Source organism: Phaethon aethereus (assembly GCF_964289735.1).
Source record: "Phaethon aethereus genome assembly, chromosome: 7".
In the NCBI taxonomy this organism is placed as follows: Eukaryota; Metazoa; Chordata; class Aves; order Phaethontiformes; family Phaethontidae; genus Phaethon; species Phaethon aethereus.
In genome coordinates this window covers 14,150,153-14,172,442 of record NC_138583.1, presented here as the reverse complement: position 1 = coordinate 14,172,442, position 22,290 = coordinate 14,150,153, and the positions used below count along the sequence as shown (strand labels likewise).

Here is a 22,290-nt window from a genome sequence, read left to right as displayed (position 1 = left end):
CAGATGGTTGAAATGCATACCTGGTCTGCCATGACCAGTATGCTTTTTGATGTGAATGAAGTAGGCAGCACTGTAGGTAACGGGTGGATTCCCTCTCCACACCTGACTAGATGCTCTCGGAGGCAGTGGGAAGGAAGATGTGCAACCCCCTGCTGCTGTGACTTTCACTGTTTGCATCCACCTTCTTGTTGGTGGAATCTAGAGGAGTTGTAAAGCTCCTCTATCACAGTGGTCTGCTTGGAAAAAAATGTCTGAAAAGGCAATGAAATCAGGAAGGAGCTGTAGTCTAATAGCTGCTAAACTATGGATGAATCTAGTTCAAGGATATTAAACCTTGAATCAAAAAGCATAAAATATGTACTTAAGTTCATCCCCAGCATAAGTATTTTGATGTGGGACTGCCCCCGAAAATGTCATTTACAGGGGTATTTCCTTCTGCTGGAGAGTTCTGGTTCTTGGACAGCAGCAGCATATATGCCAACTCCTGCTAATAATTGCGTTAGTGAAGGCAAAAGAAATAAAAAGGGAATTTCCTGGAGAGGGATATTAGGAAGAATTGGGAGACCAGATTAACTTCCTACATGAAGGTGGCTGAGTTATTTGAAGGGTTCAAGTAACAACAATTAGAGATGTCTTAGAGAAATAGATACTGAAAAAAAGTGCCTGTGAAAGGTGACCAAATCCAATTGCTCCAGAAAGAGAAAGCAGGAATGCTGCGCACGGCCATCCTCTCTGTGTGCACAGGTAGTGAAGGCAGATACGTAACGTGGTGGACAAAGTATAAGAAGCTTGTAAGGACAATGAAGTTTGACAGGCAAGAATGAGAGGAAGACACATCTAATAATAGTGTGTGTTTAACTGTTTATCTCTCATTAAGGAAATAAGCAGCTCAGAAAATGGTTGTAGATAACTTACAGCAATTAATGGTGATGCGGTGCCTTCTAAGACACTGCACAGTCAGCGTTTCCAGCACACACTTAGGTAAGGGCTTTGAATGGATGTTTGGCATGGGCCTAAATCTACAGCAGAAATTTCCAAATATCCTCTTTTCCTTAGTGAGCTGATTGTTTGGGAGTGTTTTAGAAGGATAGTGATTCAATGCTTCAAGTAGTTCTGTCCTGAAACAGTTTGGTGAATTTGTTTCAAACTCCTTGGCCAAATGGTCCCAAAAATCCTTTTACCAGTTTTAGGTGGTCTACAAGTGCCAATCATAGATCAGGGCATCATTTTGTGGGGAGCTGAATTCATGTCAAGACTTGATCAGCACATCAGTCTGGGCTCCCAGATACCCAAAAGCTAGGCATTGTGATTTTCACTACTTTAAGTTCCCTTTCCTGCCCACCATTGCACTTCAGATGTGTTACAAGCAAAGCAGGAGCTCCACCTGCCTTCTCTCTCTGCTTCAAGGCACTGGTGAAGGTGGCCTGAACTTCACTCTGGCTTAGAGCTGCAAGTGCTTGCAGCAGCTGACTGCCTTTTTGTCTCTTTGCTTCTGGCAGCAGCGTGCTGCTGGGCTGTGGCCATGTGGAGCATGTGCCACCTCCACAGCCTACACATCTGCCACCTTGGAAAGGGAAGGATAAAGGGGTTTGGGGTGGGAGAGACAGGAGAAACTGATGAATCTGGAACCTCATCTGTACTGATGAAACTGGGGGAGCATGGATCTGGTCTGACACACCTGTGTAGGGAAGGCTCCACCAGCACAGCTCAGAGGTTCCTAGGAGATCCCAGAAGACTATTTGATCATATATTTTGACTCTCTCACATAAAGCAGTTTATTCTATTTCTCATGGTACTCTGTGGGGAAGGTTAGGTCACAGCTTAGGTTAGATTTTACAGTGTGCCTGTTCTCTGTCTTGGGAGGTTTGTACACTATTAGCAGAAAGCAGAGGGTGCTGAGGGACCACTGGTATGTGGAAAGGGTCACCTTGTCAGTCCCTGAGCAGCCTTAGAGCCTGTGCTCCACCAGGGCTGTATTCCAGCAGAGGAGAGCCGTGGAAGAACCCCTGCTCCCATCCCCACTGCACAGCCATCCTGCATCTAGAAATCTGGCACCGCCTTCGCTAACGCTCCATCAGGGCAATGAAGAACAGATTTAGATGCTTGCCGCAGTCTTCTCCCTCGATGATCTTTTCTTTTCTATCTGTATGATCTGGATATCTCTGCTTTTCTGCTACAAGGACTTGTGCCAAGAGAAGTCCTGAACGAAGTAATTGGTCTCCTCCGCGCCTCAGTCACAAAGACCCATGTCCCTTGGTGCTGCCTTAAAGGATCCCTGCAAGTGACTCAATCACCACAGAAAAGCCATCCCTTTCTTGCCGCTTCTGCCTGCCCAAGTGCATGCCCTTAGGTCGTGGGCCCTACAGCAGGTCTAGATCATGCTCCGCAGCTAAGCAGTAAGTAAGTAAAGCTTCAAGTGTCCTGCTAACAGAGCGTCACCCCAGCATAATCCAGGCCCTGACTCAAATTGACAAGGACAGGTTGGCCTCTGAAATAATCTCTTTAAATAGCAGCAGCCATCTCTCTCTAAGGCAGTTCCCTCCCCCAGCCAGCGCTGGAGAGCCGCTTACAGCACGTTGCCCACTGTTTCCCACCCAGGCATTGCAGGGCTGGCACTTCTCACAGGCAAGCGTGTCCCCTGCCCGCAGTCTCCCAGCTTTGCTTTGCACCAGGAATTACAATGAATTTTGCAGCACAGTTTCTCTACTCCAGGGTGTTAAAAAACAGAAGTCCCAGGGACCACTCCAAGGAAGATGAAGACTACGATCCTTTCTGGCAAAGGTTGGAGAATATTGCTGTCTGACTTAGAGCTAGAGCGCTCCTTTCTGCCCCTCGGGGGTCATGGTCAGCCCTCGGGGTCCACCCAGGGCCAGGCCCATGGACATGACAACCCCTGGACCCCTCCTGCCTCCTTATGGTGTTGTAGTTGGAGTTTTGCTTCACCTCGTTGTTTACTTAGTCGCTGTGCTGTATAGGTAATGCTTTCTTTTTCCTTTTCTTACTTTCTAAAAAAAAAAAGGAAATTGTTTGTAATTTTTCAATATCTCCCAAGGTTCTGTGGGTATGAGTTGCTCCTGGAGTCATCCACTAGAAGCAGTGGAGATTTGAATACTTTAAGCCCTTGGAGTTCAGCTTTTTTATTTCTTCATGAATACAGTATTAGAAATAACCCTAGACAGGCCAATGGACTGCTGAAAATTTATCTTGGGATAGCCTGTATCAGATCCTGTTATTACAGGTGTTCTGCAGTTGTCTCTGTTATGGTGCTTGTGGCCTTCTTGAGTTCCTGTTTTCAGGCTTGGATGGCGCAGATGGAATTTAGGAGATGTCTATTGCCCTTGCGTAGCATCAGCTGAGGGGTGTGCACCCGTGTGGCATGGTTGTGTTTGCACAGCCTTGCTCTTAACCTTTTCCGTAGTTGTTTTGTCTGCTAATTTTATTATCTGGACACTGCTAGCAAGATCACAACCTGGTGTTGCCAGATGTGGTATAAACAAGCGGCAGTTCTCATTTCCTGCGTCCTGCCAATAGTCGCAGATGTTGGTAGTACTTAAAAGATAAATTGTTTCAGTGGGATCAACGCTGCTGTTAAACCCTCATGGAACACCAAAGGGGAAGACAAAACCCCAGTTCTGCACTGAAAAAATGGCTTGCTCAAAGTCACACATGATGTGACGCGTTCTGCAGCGAATCTTAAACCAGTCTTCTCATCGCAGGACCACTTTTTCCTCTAGTTTCGGTTATGTTACTTGTTCTTTATTACAAATGAATTATGGAGACGTGTTAAACACCAGAAAACCCTTAAATTCAGAATACGTTTAACTTAAAGAGCAAAAAAGTTTCACTAGTTGGAGAGTTTTAGCTGCCAAACTGTGTGCAGTGTTTGATAGTGATCATTTGACATTCACAGTCACGGTTGTGAATGTCCTTATGAACTGCTTAGAGGGGTGGGTCTGTTTGAGGAACACTTGGAAGGTGTTGAAGCAGAGGTAACCAAGAGGAGTGACCTTCTGACTTCTTCTTGCTTTCAGATTACTTTTTCTCATGTTATCTATTTAGCAGCTGACACCCAGTTGCCATTGCCAGCAGTAAGCAATGTCATTTCAGTAGTATGTACAGGAGACTGGCAAAGGATTATGACCACAGATGAAGGCAGATATAGTACTAGGCTCAGGCTCTGGTAAATCTGACTTACTGAAAGTAAGGAGATATTTTATCAGAACTGATCATGCAGCTTGGTTGTCCTCTGCATGAACCTGAGCTTTCTTCGCGTTTGTTGCTGGTGTAACATCACATGGTTTTGTCAGACCTGTATATGATGAGTAGAATTATAAATACCTGCTCAATCCCAAGGCTTGGTTATTACATTCCTATCTATGCTGGATAGGTCATACATTTGTGTCATACAGGCTAGTAACTAAGTCCTGATCTCTTTGTCTTTAAGACACTCTGATAAGTATCCCTGCTACGAACCTCCTGCGGGAGTCTTAGGCAAGTCACTCGATCTGTTTGTGCCCCAGTTTCTATCAACAAAGTTGAGCTGATATTTACTGAATTTTTCTGTTTAGGGGAAGATGTTGGTAATTCATATGTGATCTAGGAGCAATCACTTTGCGTAGGGTTTGGGTATCTAAATATCAGAGATGCATTTTAAATTTCCATCCTTTAATTGCCACCAGTTGAGTGATAAGAGTCTCAAACAGGTCTTTCTAAATACTAGTGTTATACAAAATAATGATAATTCAAGAAAGTAATGTTTGAGTGCAGTGTTGTCTTCAATCTGTTTTAACTGTGTTGTCAAAGAGAGATCTAGCGTGTTCCTTCCCCATGCCTGGGGGAGTTTACTTGTCACCCTGTAGTCCTGCTGAGAACTCTCAGACACTATACAGTGCAGTAACTTAGAATTACTAGTGGAGAGGATGACATCTGTTATGATGCCTCTTGCCATTTGTATCTCAGCAAGCCTCAATTTTTTCTGTCATTTCTCTTTCATAAAGACCTGCTCGCACAAGCTGCTGAGATGCTTTTAAGAATTGCTGCTATTGCAGCATTTGGATGTGTTTGGGGAGGGGGGGAAAAAAGTAGAAGAGGAGTTGGGATGGAACAGAAATATTTAGGAGTTATTGGGAAAGGGGATTGCAACAAATGGGGAAGGTGTCAGAAGGGTGGGGGAAGGTGTCAGAAGGGTGTGGGAAGGCTCAGGCATCTGCAAGGGTCAGAGGAGATGGGGCTGGGGTTATGGAATAGGAAGGATTAATGCAGCTGAGGAGGTTCTGGGTAAAGGAGGGATTTGGATGAGGGAAAGGGCCCTCTCTGTCATATCCTGGGATTACCTCTTTCTCACTCCTTTGAAAGGAAATCCCAGCCGTAATCTGAGCAGACTGCTACCTGCAACAGGCTGGTCCCCCTGGCTCAGCCCACCGGTACATGACCCATCTCTGCTCAACACTTTGAGATATGAGGCAGAAGTGACTTTAAAGGGGTCACTTTTTGCTGTAATAAGTATTCCAAACTTGCAGACATAAGATCTGAGCCTGTTTATGTAGAAAGCAGATGACAAGTATGTCTCAAACTGTATCTTACCAATATCTGTTGCTCGGTGTGCTCCAAGAAGGTGTTCAGGGAGCCTGAAGACGATGGCAGCATATAGATATGACCTTAAGAAACCCCTACCCCCAAAACATTAAAAAAGAATTACATTTAAAAATGCACACATAGAGAACATGCATATGTGTGCTGATGAGTTAATTACAGGCTAGCCCCAATTGATCGGAATGTTTTGAAGTGGCATTCAAGCTTACACTTTGCCAGTTTGCACTATGCCACTGATCGGTCCAAGTTAGGCATTGGAGTTTGAAATTCTTGTCATGGCATAGACCTATTAGGGATGCTAAAATACTCTACAGGACTTGTACAATACTGTCAGTCGCTCGTTGTGGTGAGTGTGTATCATATGCTGTAGAAATGACAAAGGAATGGTGAGTTTTCAGTCTTACACCAAAATGTATCTGTTTCCTATCATGACTTGGAATTCCTCTCTGTGAAGTAGCACAGTAACATGGGAATGTATGTGTATAATTCCAACTTCATTTCTGCCTTGTTGTGACTCATTATGTAAGAAGTCTAAAAGCACCAAATGGGTCAAATGCTGACACTGGGTACATCTGCAAATCAAAATGGCAGCACTGCATCAGACCAAAGAGCAGTCTACCGCTGTGTCTTCCCTGTAGTGGTGGCCAGTAACAGGAGCTTGGAGAAAAATAAAAGCCACCTAAGATGCTTTCTCTCATATGCTCTCATGGAGTCTGCCAAGTAAGTGCTGAGGGGCTTCTTCAGTGATGTGTTTATTGGCCACTATTAGACCTACTTCCTATAGGTGCACAATTTTTTTAGGAACCCATTTATACCACTGTCCTTCATAGCATCCTGTGGCAATGAGTTCTGTGAGATAATTATTTTCTGTAAGAAGGGCACTTTTAAATTTTCTGTCTGATACTTTCATATGATGTCCCCCTAACATTTATACTGGGAGAAACATTGACTAATCCTTCCCAGTGTGCTATCTCCTGGGCATCCGGGACTTTGTAGACTTTTTGTTTTTGCACCTTCAGTTTTAGAAGCTGAAGAGATCCTCTGTATCAGTTAATCTGTTTAGTCTGTTTCATAGATCCTGAGGAAGGCAATCTGCATGTGTGTTCATCTGGTGGGGACATGTAATTGTCCCATCATTGCAGGATAACTGCGTGGGCATTTCTTTCTCCTTGTAACAAAGGCAACAGTTGTGGTCTTTAGGTATAGTATGCGCTATTACTGCATTTTATTGTCCCAAAATTATTTTTGTTGGTTTTGTTAATTTCTTAGTTTATTAATGCTACTATTTTTCCAAACTTGTTTTCCCCAGTGCTATTTAACTTGATGAAATTTATCAGTGTATGCAAAAAACCAAACTGGAAACAGAAAAATTATTCATGCCGAGTTGTTGCTTTTTGTCATTCTAAGAGTACGTTTCAGCATACACTGACTTTGAGACTTTAAACTATGTAAAGCTATCTGCTTAAACAAATGATATTTTTTCCAGTTCCTTAATTATTCATGGAATGTCTGCATATGGATCTTCTCTTTTATTTTTTGCAGTTATGCTGAGCAGCTGTTCTTGAAAAAGTAGGTTTATAAACTGTATGTTCATGTTTGCTTTTACTAATGACTTTAAAGGTAAAATGTCATAATTTATAACCACGTAACAAAGCTTGCCAGCTGGATATTTGTTTTATGGCTGGAAATAAACAGACTTTTTAATGAAAACTTTTGTAGACAAATTCCAAAAAAGGAAAAGCGATCCATTTGAAAGGAGCAATGTTTTATAATGCTGGGGTTTGTATTTATATTGGCTCAGATTTTCATCTGGTGGGCATGATCGCTAGAATAGGGGCTATATTTTGATACAGTGCATGAGAAGTCACGTGTTGTTTCTGTGTGAGCACTTGCATGCTTTGCTGCCTGCATTGACTGTCCCTGCAAAAGAAATTCATACTGAGGTGATCTATGGCAAGCGTATGAACTGTGTTTGAGTTAGGAAATGCGTCTGACCCAACAGGGTTATTAGTTTCCTGTTTGTGATAGATTACCAAACTTCAACCCACTGTTTACCTTGGGAGTTTAAGAGCTCTCAGTGGGTCTGTGTCATACCCAGGTGGGTTCAATAGGGAAAAATGTCATGTAAATGAAAAATAGGTACATAGAATAAAAATTCATTTGAAATAAAGATACACGATACATACAGATACAATAGTATGATGATATTCCTTTGGTAATGAGGCTGCTGACCTTTCAGATGCAAATGGAGGACAGTTTCCATATTAAATGTTGAGATGGTAATGTTTCAGATGTCCTTTAAACCCATCTCAAGGTTTAAAAGCCTACACCTATTTTACAGCTGTTTGACTTCTTTTTTGCCAGTGGTCATAAGGTGTTGTCTCCATCAGGGTCCTGAGCAGATATTCACGGTTCATGAGAGCAGTGCTGCAGATCAAGGACTGAGAATCTCATTTACTTCCCTCCTTTGTTCTGCCAAAAAAAGGAAATCCAAGAGTAGGGCCAAAAATCAGTGTCCCATTTTGGTCTTTCTACTTGCAGACAAAAACATTTGATGGTACTAGCGTGGTAAGGCATTGCCCTGTAGTTTGTGCTTTCTAGCAGAATCCTGGTTCATCAATAGACTTTTTTGGTCATCTTTGGGGTCTTTTATGGACTTTTTGTAGTTGATTGCAACAGATGCAAGGAAAAAGTGTGAATGCCAGTGAGTAAAAAAAAAAAATTTGACCTAGAAAAACCACAAATTTTTGACCTACCTATAAATTTTACTCTACGTATACCCTTTTAACCCATTGCCAGGGTAAGAAATATCATTCATTGCTAATCATTTTAGATAATATGTTTAGAGAAAAGATGTATATGTTCTTCTCTTTTTGGAGTGGTTGTGGGCTACTGTGATATGGAAAATATTTTTTTTGGGGGGGGAGATGGGGAATGAACTCTTAACAGCAATGTGGCCTCTTAGATGATGGTAGGTGTTGTTTTTGCCAGGGGCTGTGCTGTAACAAGTTCACAGGGAGACAGTCTGATCTGATTCTCATCTTGCATTAAGCTGACTAATATGCATGAGAACGGACAGCGGAAGCTTAACATCTTTATGAAGTGTTCCAACCCTCTAACCTCGAAGGAGCAGAAATGCAGAAAAGTATGGAATAGAGCTACTTGATAAGCTATTTAATTTGAAGGCCGAATGCCTGGTGTTCGGGTATATCAGCTTTAAGATGCTGTATTGGGAAAATACTTTAAATCACAGGTTTCAACATAAACAAGTTACAAATGTGTAAATTATTTATTTATCTTAGAAAATAAGTGTTGATCTCATTAATTTTTGGAAAGACAAAACCCAGCTACAAAAATTGTCCTTTTTTGCCTCCTGTGAGGATATACAGGATGATTGATGCTACTAGTATATTACTTGATGCAAATAACAAAACCTTTTCTGTTGCCCATATTGTTATGTGAAGTCCTCAGTGGAACAATTGGAAGTGTAATAGGAAGCAGAGCTACAGGCACAGATTATTGGGACCACAAAGAAAATGGATGACACTGCCAAATGTGGGGCCATTGCTCAAAAAGCAGCTGTTTCTAAATATTTTAAAATTCTTTTTAGAAATTATTACAATGCATATTACAGTGCTGACCGCTGCTGTAAAACTAGGGCAGCATTGGCTTTAGCCAGCCCTGCTGATGAATAACTGCATAACTTATTTTAAAAAAATAATTTGGATTTAGTAAGTGTTTTTTGTTGCAGATGATGCTGAAATCACTGACATAGTTTAACATGTATATTTTTTAGAAAAGCCTTTCTTCCAAATAGATTAATATTGAATGCTTCATGTAGAGGGATTTATACCATCTGTGTAATCATAGCCACAGACCTGGGATGGTGTCAGCTCTTTTCCAAATCGCTGGTCTTCTGCGTAATGCTCTTTTTTCCCCACATTACTCTCCAAATTCCAAGAATTCCTAGAAGTTTTGCATCTATTTGTAGGGCTGCAAAATCCTACACTGTAGTATATTATCCCTTGTGAACTCCTGAACACTGTGGACCATAGAGTAAGGCAGTTAAAGGTAAGAAAACTGGTAAATTTTTGTAGCAGTGTTGTCTCTCCAAAGTTTCTTGGGGAAGGAGGTTTGTGTGGCATCATGGTGTTGTCTTATCTACAGGTGTTTTTATCTATGAAGTGTTAACTCATGGATCAGGAGACCTAGTTCTTTAGCTCTGTAGTAGGATATAATTATTATCCCTTATCAAAGTACTTTCCTTCCCGTCACAAGGCAGTTGATGACTGTCAAGAGTATGCTCTGCAAGTATGCAAGAGCAGAGAAGCAGACCTCTTGTGTACAATATAATGACATTTGTTACTGCTATTAATAGTATTAGGGAATGCTCTGCAGCAGCTATTAGCCTTTTTTGAAAAAACATGGAATTGCATACAGTAAATACAATTCCAGTTATTCCAAAATTTCTGGAAGCACTGAACTGGGATCATTGCCAGTTGAGACTGAGTACTGAGGAAGGTCTGGCTGCCCAGACAGCACGGACTATACCTTTCTTATTTTCTTGGGTATGACAGTTTCCCTGTTTGTCCACATGAAAGATTATCTGGCTTTTCTAAAAGCTGGCTGGTTACAGTAGCTTTCAATCCACCTACAAGATAAGGTAATATGACGGTAATAATTCAGTGTGCCTATTTGAGGCTTGCAAAGAGCAACTGAGATGTGCATCCTTCTTAAATGCTTAATGTCAAGCCTTTAATCACCCAAGCTTTCCTAACAAGTTTCTTTTATTTGTTTTTAGGGATGACAATAAAATAAAGAAACAAGATGCCCCAGCGCTTTGTGATCTTCACTCTTGTAAGGATGGGCCAGTAAGAAATGGCCTTATTGGGCAGAAACCACCCTCTATCAATCCTGAGAGACTGAAAGATTTTGGTGAGGAGGATTACCTGAACGGGGATGTGAAGACCTGGGAAATGAAGATAGTGAGCCGTAATGATGAGTTACTTAGGGATGCCCTTTCCCGCATCCCTCAGTCAAGCAGTAGGAGCAGCCTGTCAAGCTATAACAAGCTGATTCGATTTGAAGATATTAGTGCAGCAGCTTTCAAAATCCAGTGCGGTGTTCAGAAAACCCCCTGCATGGTAGGGAGTTTATATGGATTTGCATTCTCTCAGTATTTCTTTTATTTGCGTTATAAAAGTTGCTCGGAAATGAATGAAGAGTATGTGTGAGTTGCAGCAGATAGATCTGTGTAAAACAACTCCTATTCATATTAGTTGTTGTTAACTGTCAATAAGCATTTTCTTCATACTTGTTTACACTAACCTAAATCCTCAAAGATTGCAGTGACCTGTAAACAAAGGATAAACCACATTAGGCATAGACTTAATGCACTGTGGTATTACGCTCCCGGTGAAAAACTCTTGCAAGGAACCTGAGACGGAGACGGCCGACATCAGTGTTTGGGTAAGCCGTCTTGTGGGAGGGTCTGATTTGGAACCAGCCCTCATATTTGGAGAGTTTGAAGGTACAGATCTTCCTGCCTAGCCTGGCCAGCCTGGCAAGGCTGGATAAGTTCTGTAACCAGGTGGTTCTGCCACGTGCATCTTCAACAAAACAAGGACATTAAGATAGACACACACAAACATATGCATCTATCGATCAGTCTAGGTATGAAAATGACTGAGACGCTCCCATAAATGTACAAGCATTTGCGAAAGTGTGAGAGAAGTACTGTGGCAAACTATTAAATTCACAGTGTATTTCTACTGTTGGGAACTCTTCAAGAAGGTTACTCTATGCACTCTGTGGCTAATCTCCTCTTTTGCCTGCAGTGGGTGAAAAGAGCATCTTTGCCAAATGGCAATTCCTAACAGCAGCCCCAAATAGCTCCCTCGATGAATCCCTCCCTGTTGCTGCCCGGGGGCACCCCACCAGCCTCTCTACCCGTGGGTTGCCTTCCCGGCCTGTGTCGGGAAAGGACCTTGGTGTCTGAGCCACTGCTTGGGCTTAATAGTCCCCGGAGCAAAGCGGTTTGGTCTGCAAGACACAGTTCTCCTGGTTCTCAGGTGGTGCCTGCTGATGCAGAGACATCATAATGGCTTTCTGCGGGTTTTTTTTTTAATCTCAGAGTTCCCAAAATAAGGATGCCTGTGGTTTTTGTAGCATACTACTGAAGAAGTGTGTCTCGTGACAAAGCACATGATATGAGACAGTCTGGTGCTGTAAGGTGGCACAAAAAACATGCAGACTAGTGTTGGCTGGAGTGCAGGAGTCAAACTGGATGCATTTTGCATTCATGTGCTGCCTGTTTAGAGTGACTTGGGAGTAAAATATCCTGCCAGCTGTACCTGGATTTCCTTTCAGAGTGGAAAAGTTGGCTTGCACAGGAAGGCAGCTGGGGGAGCGAGCAAACACCTGTGCAGCATGGGTGGTCGGGGGCCAGAGGGAAGAACAGAGGGAGCTTACCAAAATGTGTAATGTGTATTACATCGTTTGTCACCAAAGCTCTCAGGCTGTCATGCTTGAGAGCACAGGCAGTAATCTAGACAGAAGTGTCAGTCTTCTGCTTTTGTGGAGAGACTGTCCCAGGAAGAGAAGATTTGCACTTATACTGCAGGTAGTGAGCACTGCACTTCTCTGTAATTGACAGCTCTGGTCATATTTGTTAAATGGGTTTAATCTTGCTGTACAAAGGTGGGTCTATGGGCTGGGAGAGGGTGAGTGTCAGGGCTTAATTTGGAAAGCAGAACTAGCTAGCTCTGCACCCTCTGACAGCCTGAATCATATCTTCCCTGCAGCTCATGGCATTGTGCACTTCTGCCAAACTAGTAAAATCTCAGCCCCATTCCCTGAGCCACGTTCTTGCTCCCAACACACCCTAATGCAGGAAAAGGCAAGACTGTGCCACTGAGTCCATAAACAGGCTAATTTTTTTTAGTCTCTTTTTATGCACTATGCTTTTGGGATGATCAGAATAGTGGAAAACCTATATCCCCGCTTGTTCTAGTGTGAAAATAGCCCATGACTGTTGCTATTGAAAGTAATGTTCCCGCAGAAGTCATTAGTATACGTTTCATGCACTGATTCAAAAGGAAAGTATTGAAAACACAGAGTAGTGTCAAGAAAAACACAGATAACCTTTATCTTAACTCATCACTGAGGGGTAAGAGCCCCTTGTAGGCACATTTGTGTGGATTTAAAAAGCGAGCATGACTATAACCCATTCAGTTACTTGAAGGGAGAAACACTTTGCAGGGTGATTCCTAATCTGCAGGTAAGACCATGGATGGAGCGTCCTGGGTCCTCCTTATGCAGGAGTTTGCCTGGAGCTGATATATGGCATCATGGATGATTGTAACGGATGTTACAAAGGTACTGAGTATAGGAAAAACAAGGAATTAGCATTAAATCGGGCACTTGGTTTAGTTACTGATGTAGGAACTTTGAGGGTTGTTTTGTGTTAGCTTTGTGGATGCCAAATGGAGGCTGTGCTGTGTGTTGTACGTTAGACGCAGTATCTGTAGTCCTTAGATAAGATCACAGTGACAAAAGGGAAAACTTACCAGCCGGTTCAATGAGTCTTACAAGGTCACACATCAGGTCAGTACAGCTGAAAATAGCATTGACACCTCCTTTGTTAGAAGTAATTGCTATATTTAGGCTACATGAAAAAAAGATTCAGTTAAAGGAAGCAGAAAAGGATAACCTAAGGAGTTAAAATATTGAGTATCAAAATTAAAGAAAAATAATAAAAATCTGAAGTACACCACCTCTGTGGTAAAGAGGGATTTAACAACACATATTTTTAAATATAGGAGACTTAGCAACTTTATAAAGTCACAGGATTCATCTCCTTAAATCCTTTTTCTCATTGTTCACTCTAGAACCCAAGATTCTCTACAAAAACAAAAAACTGTAAAACTAGTACGGTATGTGAAGAACAGTAGTGTTTCTTGTTAGTGTTCTTTTTTCTCTTTTTTCTGTTTTGCATATACATTCTCCATAGATTAGGCTGTTTAGGATAGGAACTATTATCCTATTAGTGCACTAAGCACTTTCCATTCTTTCAGTTCTGCAGGCAGATTTGCAAAGCAGCAGTAGGTGGTAGCTCCTGTTGCAGGATTTTCAGAAGCAAAATAGAGAATCTGGCCCCACCTATGGGTGAGGAACTTAATATATGCTTGTAAATCCACTAAAAAGCCTTGCAACATTCATCTTAAATTCTTAGTTTAATTGTATACCTTATCTCTGAAATAAGTACTTACTTTATTTACACAAACTCACATTGAAAGTCCCAGTCTGAAAAAGATGTCACTACATGTTACTATGTACGCTGTACACCATACACATGACGCTGCCAGATACTTTTTGAGGTAAATATTTAAAATATATTGTCATGCTGTCTTTTAATCTATCTCTCTCAGTGACTTATCATAAATGAGGGCTTGATCCCCTAAATCCCCAGGTCCATTTGCTTTGGCAGCCAGTGGAAGGAATAGAGCCAGTTATGAAATAGAGATGCAATAAGCCTAGGGAGCTAGAACCTACAGGCTTACTGTAGCTCTATTTCATAAGTTGTTTTGTTTAAAACTCTTGTTTTAGATAATGAGGAAATAGGAAATTAATATGGTGATGCATGCTGTAGGTGTCTTACTATAAAAAAAGATAAAGGTTTGCCATTAAAAAAAAAAAAAAATACCATGCACTTTGACATTGCACCGCATGTACTATCCTTGCTAATTCCTCTCAGCCCAGGGATCATTTCTGTTCTAAACAGTGAGCTTTTTCAAACAGATCCTGCTTACACTTGCAATCCTTGGAAAAATTTTTTATTATTTCCATCATTCTTCAAATAAGAAATGTCTGTACTAATGTCATACTGGCCTTAGGATGCAAAATGGACAATATTCAGTAGCGAGTCAGTGGCAGAAACCATAGCAGAGTCATAATGGGACTCAAGAAGGACTTTTCTAACTGCTTTTTTATCTATTAGGAGGTGACCTTCTTTTTGGGGCATTCAATATCCAGTCCTGGCAAGTGCTAAAATATCAGACTATAGGGTGGTTTTTAAAATAATTGAAAATACTTATTTTAATATCTGTATTTGAACAGTAAGACCAAAATAAGTGCTATTTTCAGACTTCATAACGGCATGGGGTACATATTTCACTGCTGCGAGTTTGAAAATTACTTCCATAAACCAGAAAATCTGATAGGTAACAACACACTGTCATGTATTTCTAAAGAAACAGATTATGAAATTTAATTTTTAGAGCTCATACATAGCAGTTGAATGCACGCCTCACCGGGGACCTGATGGGGTGTGGAAGATTTTTCTTCATTTTAGACACATCCCCATAATAATGTTTCTATACTCCAGTATTCTAGGCTATCCAAGCAGTATGGAATGGACATCTACCTAAAGAAAGAGTTCCTCCAGTACACAGGATCTGTGAAGGAACGAGGTGTACTTTACCTTCTGACATCATTGCCTCAGGTATAACAAAATGCCAATGCTCAAAAAGAAATGGATTAGTTCTGCTTCACAAAACGCAGAACTACATTACCTGTAATGTCCATGGAATCGCAGTGTTTCTTGCTTTTTGAACCATTGTGCTGAACAACATAGGTAGGTCTGCAAGTATCTGAATGTAAAATACTACTTTATTTATGCTTGGCTGATCTGCTGGTGAAATGCTTAAAAATATTTGGAAAAAAAATCTTGCAAAATGTAAACATCAGCGTTTTTCTGTGGCATTTAGATGAAAGTGTATGTGTACTATGGTTCTGACATGTTGAAACCACCAAACTTCAAGTGATGATGAAATTGAGTTACAATGGGTGATGAATAGGATCTAGATCACCAACTGATTTTGTAATGAATTTCACTATCATTACATGAATAGCTTGTTTGTCATTTGTCGTAGGAGGTTACTGACTCTCTGCAGCAATAATTATGATTGGCATGATACAGCAGCCCAGAAACAGTGGTTATTCCTGCACTTTTGTAATAATATGAGTAAATCCTTCTATTAAAGGGAAACGTGAAATGAAATAATTCCACACAGGCAAGGAAGAGGGACCAGATATCAGCTTTGGGGGCCACATATTGGCTCTTCTGGGATCAGTTTGAGTTTTGCAGCAAATTCCAGTGGAACAAGAATTGAACCCAGAGGAGTGCAGGAACAGGGATTGATCCCGTGCTGTCTTAGCTCTGTGTGTAAGTCCTGAGATCACACCAGACATGCATATACTGTATCGTATCATAATATGATCAACTAGGTGAGGAAAAGAAGGAAGTCAGGCCATTAGAATGATCTAGGATCATATGGGACAACTTTGTGACACGATGTAATGTGCAATAAGCAACCCTGTCTTTTTAGGATCAGCAAAGAAAGGGGGTGATCGTGGCTTCAGACAGTAACTTTTCCATGGCTGTTGCTTACCACGCCTCAGAGCTCCGTATTCCAGTGTTTGTCATCATGTCAACCAGCACGTCCCCAGCCAGAGTGAAAATGTGCCGTGAGTATGGTGCTATGGTTGTATCCTACGGCACTACAGCTAAGGACTCCCAGATGCACGCAAGAAGGTTGGCACAGGAGAATGGTTACCTCTACCTTGAAGAGTAAGTGGAAAGTCAGACTGATTAGAAAGATTAGATACTTGTGCAGCTCTGCAAAAACACTTAGTTTCATTAAAATTTGATCACACGTCATCAAAATGTTGCCATTACCTCAGGTATGGACAGTTACATATTCCCAGGCACGAATCACGAATCTTTTGGTAATGGTTGGGTATGGAAACCAAAATGAAACACATCTCTTTTCCCCAGAATTAGGCAAACCTCCTGATTAGGAATTATATGGGCTAGTATGATAATGGATATATGATATGTACTCTTTATGAACCCTGTCAGAAAGCATGAAGTCTAGCATTCATTTTTGATCTCTTTGTTTGGACTGAGGTGGGTGAAAGCTTATCTTTAATGTAAAGACTTCAGTGACATAGTGTAGAGCAAGAGAAGGTTAATGCTGTAAAATTTTTGCAAATCTGGTGTGACTGACAAAACTAATTCTGCCTTGAAAAAAGATGATTAAGTGGCTACTTCACACATATATTTAAGGTAGATAAGGTTGAGTATAAATTTAAGTTTGAATTATTTGAACAAGTTGGATCCAATAAAAACATGGTTAGAGTAAGATAGGACAGGCAAAAATATTTAGAACTGATCCATTTTCCCTCTTTTTCCTTTTCTCTCTGCAGTCTCTTCTGCCTTTCCCTTCCCTTTTCCTGTTTTTTTCCTTACCTTTGTTCAAGTAAGATTTCCAAAAGCGCTGAGGGGGGAACCATTAGCATGAGGTAGCTGGCGGTCCCTCTGATGCAGAGCTGGAATGTTATTCTCCCTCCCTGTCGCTGCCTCTGTGCAGGCGTTGTCCACCACGTCGTGTTTGCATGGTACCTTCTGCAGGGAGAGCCCGTTCCCCTTTCGGCTCCTAGGCACTGCTGCTTTAAACATAGTAATAGTAAGTAATGTTGCTTGGAAAGAGGATCGCAGAATGGAGACAGTCCTCACTTCTTTCCCAGTGGGTTTATTGGGAAGGCAGTATTAAAAACTGTACTCTTCAACTGCACTGTTAGCTCTGACGACAGCAAGTGACCCGCGGGGCTGGTTGGCGTGCTCTGTCTGTCACCATGGGCACAACCGTGTCCCAGACTGAGACTTTCAAAGCAAGCCAAGGGAATGAGGTACCCTAGATCCCATTGAATTTTAAACCCCTTTGGGCTCTCTTTGAAAACCACAGCTTTCCATAACCTTGTGATTTCCAAATTTCTGTCAGCCATTTTTCAATTATATATTAACTCCCAGCTGGCTTGCACCAGCTATCATGTTTGCACGTAAGAACTAAATGATTTTATTGTAATTACACGTTTAATCTTCCCCCTCCTCTCCAAATAATTATTCATGTTACATAAGGTAGATATTCTCCCGGTTCATGAAGCTCCAGGGACAACGCATGGGATGGACTTCAGCATTTAGAATTGAGGAACTCTAACGTACACGTTACCATTAATAATATCAAAGCACTCTGATTTATTGTATTTCAGGTTACAAGAAACTGAGTTATTCAATCTGTTACTATGTTTAATTAAAACCCCATAGATGCAATTTTTCACACTTTGGAGGAAAAAACAAGCAAACAAACAAACCCCACCACCCCACTACAGTTGTAAGCCTTTTCATAATGGGATGCCTGAAACATATTTTGTTAGGTGTAGGCTGGGTAGAGCTTTTCCAGACAGGTGTATGCATATATGGATAGCCAGACTTCTTCAATGTGTCTCTGACTCACATTCATCGTCACTTGCTCTCTGTAAAACGTCAGCTGATCTCCTGTGCTTTAGAATGGAACTTCTGAAATGTCATTTTATTTCAGTTTAATTCTAGCTTGCATAAAATCCCTAGCAATTTGGTCTCTGGATCTCCTTAACCAACAATTCATTCTATCCTTCTTGAAGTAGACATTGTATGACTGTCTTTGGTTTTACCTGCGTGGGTAATGTCCCGCAGTTGGGTGTATCAATGTCGGTTCTTCCCATTTCTTGAGTGCAATTTAAATACTGTGTTATGAAAATGATCATGCAAGAGTTCAATTGGAGGAAGGAAACTTTTTATCCAACTGCAACTTCCTGTGAAATTCCAGAAAGGAAATGTGTTTTTTCAAGTTGGAATTCAGTCGTGAAGTCTATGTAATTACTGCTTAGGTAACATGGGATTTTTAGTTACTATAGATGTTCAGGACCTCATTATAAATGCAATGAGAAGATTGCCAATAAGTAACACAATACCTCTGGGATGATGTGAGAAAGATTGATTTGTGAATCAGAGAGGTAAGAGTGCTACAGATTGAATTACACACCTTCCTTCCTTCCTTGAGAGTCCATTTTTTTTCTTGTATAACTCCATATCCAAGTACTGATCAGACCTGAACCTTGTTCATTTGTGATCTGATTAGTCTGTTACTCTAGGAAGGATGACCGATAGCTTTTGAGCCCTTTATTTGGAGAACAGGCGAACAGAGCCTGCCAGCTATCATGTCAAAATTTCATTGGGAAACTGAAGCCTGACAGCCCATCTTTGATTGCTGATGTATCACACATTTCAGAAGTCAAATGGCCAGATTTTTAGCTCTGACTAAAAAATGCTTGTTTAAATTTATAGTCTTTAGATTTATCTGCCCTTTTCCTTGATTGTTTTTTTTTCAATGGCATATGATACTGAAAGCAAGAGGTTTGCTTTCACAAAGCAAAGTCACAGTGCAAATAAAATAATGCATTTTATTATAAAAAGCTGAAGTCTGACCAGTGAACCGGTCTTCTAACTAAATGTTAGCAAGGAAAACATGATTATCTGAAACATTCATTCAAACTGCTAATATATCTCCATGCCCAGAGCAGTCTCCTTCGGACAGAATTTGCAGCTGTTAGAGAAGTTTTACTTGTAAATTGAATAACCCAGGTCCTCATACATTTCTTCAGGTCCCTATGGTTTCCCATGTAACCATGGCAGGGGTAACTCTGCAAACTCAGTTCTGAATCTTATTTGCAAATAAGGCTCCAGAGGAATTGTCCAGGAGACCAGTGATATATTTTGTCACATATAAGAAGGAGGAGAGATTTCCTTCAGTATATCTTGATAAAGACAATAAATTCAAGGGTTCAGTTACCCATTCCACTATGATTCCTTGCCTTCATCATTAGCTGCACTACAGGAGTGAAAGTTCATTCCTCCCATCCTTTCTTGTGTAGTTATATAGACCCTTGCTATGAGGAATTTGCTGTATTTTGCTATATATGTGAGGTAACTCCTCAAGGCGGCCTTGGTCTCCACCTTGCAGGCATTCTGTGCTCCTGTGCTGAGCCCCTCTGTGCATGTCTAGCAGCAATAAAAGCATAGCTTCCTACTACCCAAACATCCCGGGTAGAGTAAATCAAGTGAAGTCATTGGATCTATAATTCTCTTTATGTATCCGTTTGCCAGAAAAGGCAGAATATACTGGCACACAGAGGTCTCATATTTTTCATGCACATATCATTCTACATTTACATCATTGCTAACTTTTAAATAAGGCCCCAAACCGCTTTTATAAATAGATCCAAGTCAATTGTGTGACAGTGGACTTTTCTTCAATATTTGACTCTGTCTGTCCCTATTCTGCTCATTAAATTACCTTTTCCTGAAAGTGTTTTACCAGTGAGTATTTTGGCACGACTAAATGCTTCTCTTATCCTTCCAGAGCCTTCCAGAGTAAAATGAAGGTATCGGATATTGGCTCTGGATTGTGGAAAGACTTAGCTCTGCAGCAACCTGTTTGGTATTTGTGAGGTTGAACGCAGTGCTTAAATGTCACAAAAATTCCCATTTATCACAAACACTAAATTCCCCTTATAAATTACACACCTTCCTTCCTTGAGAGTCCATTTTTTTTCTTGTGTACAGAGAAGGAGGTCTACTCTTGAGACTCTGCCTTTAGCTTGGACTGCAACATTTAAAATTTAGGAAGCTTAGGCAATGGAAACATGACTTCTGTCCTTAGCAGCTCTGTAAACACCTGATATTGGTAACAACAGAGATACGTGTCCTTCAGCCTGAAGGCTATTTCGGGGGCTTTGCAACAGCGCAAGTTTTCTCCCAGTAGGTAACGTCACACTTTACAAAGCACACGATGGTGTGACGGCAGCGTCCTGTTGTATTGCCTCCTGACCTTGTTGTGCTGGTGATTTACTCTCGCGTGTATCTTTTTCTGCTGAACGATGTCTTTAAAGCAGTAGGTTGAACTATTATTGAGAGCCCTGCTGAGCTTTGCCCTTCCTTCCTGCAGGGAGGATAGTGCTGTCTACCTGTCGGGCCTGGGGACCGTGGGGCTGGAGGTCTACGAGCAGGTGCCAAAGCTGGACGCAGTGATTTTCCCTGCAGGAGGCCACTGTGGCTTGCTGGCAGGGTCAGCTGCAGCACTCAAACACCTCAGCCCACATATTTCTGTAATTGTAAGTTTCCTTTCACCTGTAAAGCGTTGCATTATGGCAGCTTTTGCTACAGATATTTTCAAAACAGTGTGCCCAGGTGGCCAAGAAGGCCAACAGCGTCCTGGCCTGTATCAGCAATAGTGTGGCCAGCAGTAGGGAAGTGATCGTGCCCCTGTACTCAGCACTGGTGAGGCCGCACCTTGAATCCTGTGTTCAGTTTTGGGCCCCTCACTACAAGAAGGATGTTGAGGTGCTGGAGCGTGTCCAGAGAAGGGCAGCGGAGCTGGTGAGGGGGCTGGAGCACAAGTCTTATGAGGAGCGGCTGAGAGAACTGGGGTTGTTTAGTCTGGAGAAGAGGAGGCTGAGGGGAGACCTTATCGCTCTCCACAACTACCTGAAAGGGGGTTGTGGCGACGAGGGTGTTGGTCTCTTCTCCCAAGTAACTAGTGATAGGACAAGAGGAAATGGCCTCAAGTTGCGCCAGGGGAGGTTTAGATTGGATATTAGGAAAAATTTCTTCACTGAGAGGGTGGTCAGGCATTGGAACAGGCTGCCCAGGGAGGTGGTGGAGTCACCATCACTGGAAGCGTTCAAAAAACGTGTGGACGTGGCGCTTCAGGACATGGTTTAGGGGGTATGGTGGTGTTGGGTTAACAGTTGGACTTGATGATCTTGAAGGTCTTTTCCAACCTTAATGATCTGAAAAGGCACCAGTATCCAGTGATACACCGGCAGAGACTACATATGCTAGGGACAGGGACTATCTGTGCCCCTGGGCTTCACCTAGAAGAACCTCTGAAACGCTGGGTTTAAGAAAAAATGTAGTAAGACTCTTCCAAAGCAAACGAAATCAGTTCTGTGCTTTGAAATAGTTTCTTATGGGAAAAGTTTGGCCCTAAATAAGCCACAGAATAAGTTTAGTTATAGCATAGTTATTATGAAATTTGAAATTAATGGTTCATTCTAAACTTTGCATAGCTTTTTTGGTGTCCACTTTGGTGGTGACTTCTGTTATAACTTGATCAGTAAAAAAGTGACAGTACTTGTCTTCCCCAGGGGGTCGAATCTGAAAGTTTCCCTGTATTGCAACAGTCCTTAAAGGCTGGCCACCCAATTGAAGACCAGGCTTGCAGCAATCATCACTTTTACGGAGGTAAGAAAATGGATTATTCTTTTGAGGGTAAAACACGGTTGTAATTGATTTCTCCAACCGTATTTTTTTGCTCACTAATTCAGTTCAAACATATGTTAAAGGAAATATCTGAAGAGTCAGAATTTAATTTGTGCTGTAAGAGCAACTCCTGACACATTTCCCCCTCCCCACACACACCACACCCCCCGGGGTGCAATACTGTTTTCAGTGCACATGCAATGTTCAGGTGAATACTTAGAAATATGAGAGTATTTATCTGACCATTGTGCTCAAAAGCAGCATCTTAACCAGTGAAGTCAATGGAAAAGCTCTCGTGTAAAAGCCTAATTTGTGAAAAGGCAGGAAAATGTAGTGCTTAAATATTTAGGCTCACAAAACTGTTCTCGCAACAGCAGCATTTATAAACAATACGTTGTTTCCACATCATTTGCTCAAAAAACCTCAGCTGCTAAACAATTTAAGAATATACCGTTTACCTGATATTCAAATCTCTGGAAGCTTTGGGTTAAATGGGA

General features: G+C 41.6%; 1 protein-coding gene across 1 annotated transcript in view; it reads left to right on the top strand.

The window, feature by feature from the left end:
* Window positions 1–2,841: 2,841 nt before the first annotated feature.
* LOC309407134 (L-threonine ammonia-lyase-like) overlaps window positions 2,842–22,290 on the top strand; it is a gene marked incomplete at its 5' end in the record, with an annotated part of 30,522 nt that continues 11,073 nt past the window's right edge. Inside the window, 7 exons of the mRNA XM_082002587.1 lie at window positions 2,842–2,975; window positions 7,135–7,161; window positions 10,394–10,736; window positions 14,978–15,094; window positions 15,981–16,222; window positions 20,478–20,643; window positions 21,679–21,775. Coding sequence (XP_081858713.1) covers window positions 2,842–2,975; window positions 7,135–7,161; window positions 10,394–10,736; window positions 14,978–15,094; window positions 15,981–16,222; window positions 20,478–20,643; window positions 21,679–21,775 — 1,126 coding nt within the window. The remainder of the gene's footprint in view (window positions 2,976–7,134; window positions 7,162–10,393; window positions 10,737–14,977; window positions 15,095–15,980; window positions 16,223–20,477; window positions 20,644–21,678; window positions 21,776–22,290) is intronic.